The sequence below is a fragment of the Musca domestica genome, unplaced genomic scaffold (assembly GCF_030504385.1).
Source record: "Musca domestica strain aabys unplaced genomic scaffold, Musca_domestica.polishedcontigs.V.1.1 18, whole genome shotgun sequence".
Taxonomy (NCBI): domain Eukaryota; kingdom Metazoa; phylum Arthropoda; class Insecta; order Diptera; family Muscidae; genus Musca; species Musca domestica.
In genome coordinates, this window is record NW_026712238.1 from 12267577 (window position 1) to 12271343 (window position 3767).

The 3767-nt window shown below is 33.2% G+C and overlaps 1 protein-coding gene across 1 annotated transcript; it reads left to right on the forward strand.

The window, feature by feature from the left end:
• Nucleotides 1-451: 451 nt before the first annotated feature.
• On the forward strand, nt 452-2434 carry LOC131801881 (uncharacterized). The gene is made up of 5 exons (XM_059120987.1): nt 452-1134; nt 1207-1328; nt 1386-1526; nt 1586-1798; nt 1870-2434. Exons 1-5 carry the CDS (start codon nt 831-833, stop codon nt 2416-2418), a joined length of 1329 nt encoding a protein of 442 aa, XP_058976970.1. The 5' UTR covers nt 452-830; the 3' UTR covers nt 2419-2434.
• Nucleotides 2435-3767: the final 1333 nt, after the last annotated feature.

A 3767-nucleotide genomic window follows, 5' to 3' on the forward strand; every position in this document is an offset into this window, starting at 1 on the left:
ATATCGGTAGGGTTCGTTCTTGGGCCAATAAATGACATTTGCAAAATTTCATCTGGATCGGAAAATAATTGCAACCTGTTCGTTGTTTACAAAAACGAACAGAGGGACGAATATGTATAAATCGAATCAGAATGTGATTTTATGCAGATCATCCAAAGGAACTATGGGTCTATCTCGTTTCCTTTTACCTGTTGCTAACAAATGTACAAAGACATAATATCCTGACCACTTTGTGGTGTAAGGTATAAATATGGCTACAACCACTAAAAGAGCGTATATCTGCGGGGAAAGTATTATGGGGGCTATAGGTAATAGTAGGCCTTCTTGGTCCGATTCATTAGTGCCTATTAAAAACTTCACATATCGGATATCAGACAAATTCATTGAAAAATATGGCAATAATCATCAAAATACCGAATATCGGGAGGTACTGTTATATGGGGACTATACACTGAGGGAAAAATCCCGTTGCGAAATCAAGCACGTATGTTGTCATTTTCGCAACGACCCGTTGTTATATTTTTCAACAACGGCTGTTGGTGAATTGTGCACGAACGTGCTCAAATTGACACCGAGACGTGGTCAACTTTCGGTACCAACAACAGCCGTGCTTAATTTGTCCATTTGTAATATTGGTAATTGCAGCCGATTACACACGAGTAAAAAATGACAACGGTGGTGCATGATTCACACACGGTCGTTGTCAATATGACACCGGTCGTGTATGAATTATGCACCACCACCTGCATAATGATGCACCACCGTTGTTACTTTGTACACCGACGTGCATGAATCGTACACGATCGTTGCCATTTTAGCAACTACCGTGTATGAATCATGCACCACCGTTGTCATTTTTTTTACTCGTGTGCAATCGGCTGCATATTTACCATTTTTTCCGTGTTATTGAAAGAGAAAGGACGCATTGTGCAAAAAATTTATTGAAAATGAATAATAATTCGCAAGATCCTCAAAATATCATTGGTGAGTTGTTAGAAATCGATGGCAATATTGTTGTGGTTCGCGATACAAACCATTGCAGCAGTCAAGATGCGGAAAACAATGAGGACGATTATATGTTAAGGGAGTTCTTAAAAGGAATAAATATGGAGTCGCTTTTTGAACAATTAAAAGGTAAGTAAATAAAAATGAATTTTTCAGTTAATCAGTGTAATTAACAAAGAATTTTCTTTTTTGTTCTTTTAGCATCACATGTAACATTTCGCAGCTTGCAGTACTTGAAAAAAGAAGATTTAAAGGAAGCAGTGCCACCATTGGGACTGCGTGTTGAATTCAGAGAAAAGCTCTTTGCTTGGAAAAAACGAAAGGTACGTATTATTTGTTTTACAGAGTTGAACTCAGTATTAATATTGTCATAACAATAGCTCGGGATTGATGACGAAACTATGTCAGTTCCATCTAAAATAGGTGAATGGTGGAAACGCAACGAGACACCTGCAAGTACTCCTGGTACTCCCGACACTACAGGTTCGAACTGCTCAAAAGCCAAAGGAATTTTGTCAGAGGTAAGGTAAGAGTAATATTTGTGTAAGCATAGTTAATGTAGTTTTTTTATTTAATATAGGATCTAACGGAATTGTTAACACATACCTCGAAGGGGAAACTAGCGCTTGAATGTAGTAGCGTTAATAAGAAATTAAGTGACGAGCAAAGAGATGATATAATTAATATAATTATTGAAGATATTTTAACCAACAATGTTACTCTTTACACTCAAGACTATATGCGCATATTGGATGAAATTTGTTCCGTTTTTCCTCTTGAAAACGAAATGAGGGTAAGATTAACAATATAAACAACGTATCTGATTATGTAGTTTCTTAACTTATAATATGTCTTTATTTTTAGGATTATTATTACATTTCAAGAAAAGGAAAGAACAACGCAAGCGGAAAACTTTATGCCAAGTATAGAAACAAGAAGTCCAAAAGAATAAAGCTTTTGATTTCCGAGCCTAGCACAAGCAAAGCAGCAACTCACACATCTCCTAATTTTTGTAACAAAGATGTTCCCGAAATTGATGAATCAGTTGAAAATTCATTGAAAGCTTCCTTACTAAGAGAATGTAATGATTGGGGATCGATCTGCGAAAAATGGAAAAGATCTTTTAACATACGGCAAAGAGATATAAAAAATTTAAGTAGCCATACATTTCTCCTTGAATGGACGAAGTTGTCCGATGCAAGAGCTTCAGAATTGGTAAGTAGCCATGAGCTATTTATTTGTATATGGATACTAATGTTTCGTTTTAGGTCAACATTGATTTCGATATTATGTATCCACAGAAAGGCAATCTTCTACTTTCTAAATGGGACCAATTTAAGAAAAAAATTTACAATTATTATGGGAAAAATATTCATAACGAACATTGCAAACAACTCTTCGCAAATGTTTTGACGGCAAGCAGCATAGGTAAATTTTAATTCCTGATTTATCATAAACATTAAAAGTAATATTTATTTTATATTTCGGTTGCAGATGCTCAAGATTATATATACGCAATACTGTTGAATTCAGTTTTACCATCACCTGCTAGGTTTAAATGTGGAAACGGTAAATTACGAAAAAAAGTAACAATAGCTGATTCGCAGGAAAGTTTCGTACTGCGACTACCGACAATTAACGATTATAAAAGGCAAATTGATACAGTCACTGAAAAGTATTACAATGCTGGATTAACTATACAGCCATTTATAATTGTGGAGGGTTTGTCCGATTTCAATATAAAAGGTTTTTATGTTTTTTTTAACCACAATTTGTTAAAATTTCAATCGTTCCTCGAATGTTTAGATACATGTTTTAAAATTTTTCATGCACTTTCTTTAAAATATCCAAATGCCTGCCAAATTCCATGGATTTTTATCCAAAAATATTTTTATGAAATTAATACTGTATATGATATAAAATCAGTTAATTTGACTTCACTTATTAATTTCTGCAACAATAATTAAAGTACAATTCAAAATGTATATTTGCTTTCGTTGCCGTAAGCATTTTGATAAGGCAAATCTTTTAATAGCTCATTTGAAAACAGACCATTTAATGTCCACTAAATTTTTAAAAGTACAATGCGTTCAGGACAACTGTAAGCAAACATTTACAAAATTTACGTCATTCAGAATTCATTTAGAAAAACTTCACAAGAATCACACAAAAGCTCCACCAATGGTTAAAGCCATTAATGTGCCAGTTGAAATGTCATCATCAAAAGAAAATGATTATACAAACAGTGAAACTGTTATTAACAACAATACAATAGAAAAGGATTTAAATGTTTTGAAAAAGAAAACCTTATATCTGTCTTTACAATTACATGGTCAAAGCTATATGCCTAGAAATCATGTTATAGAAATACAACATTCTGTTTCAATTCTGCTTTCATCCATTTCATGTACAATTGAAAAATATATAACTGATCATCCAAATTATGAAGACTTAAGGTACTTACTAAACTTTTGTAAAAATCCTTTCGAAGAAACTAGAACGGAATATAGACTTTTAAAAATTTTAAAAGAACTAAACTTTTATGATGATCCAAAGGTTTATGTAATTAGCAATCAAGTCTCGGAAATTGTTATCAGCGGAAATCCCAGTTTAGGTCCAAAGTTATCCAATATTTATATAATGCCACTGAAATTCATGATAAGTGCCCTTTTTAAAATTCCAAATCTCTTAGATTTGACATTAGAAAACTCCAAAAAATTCCTAAATTCACCTGTTTTACAAAATTTTACAAACGGTGAGTT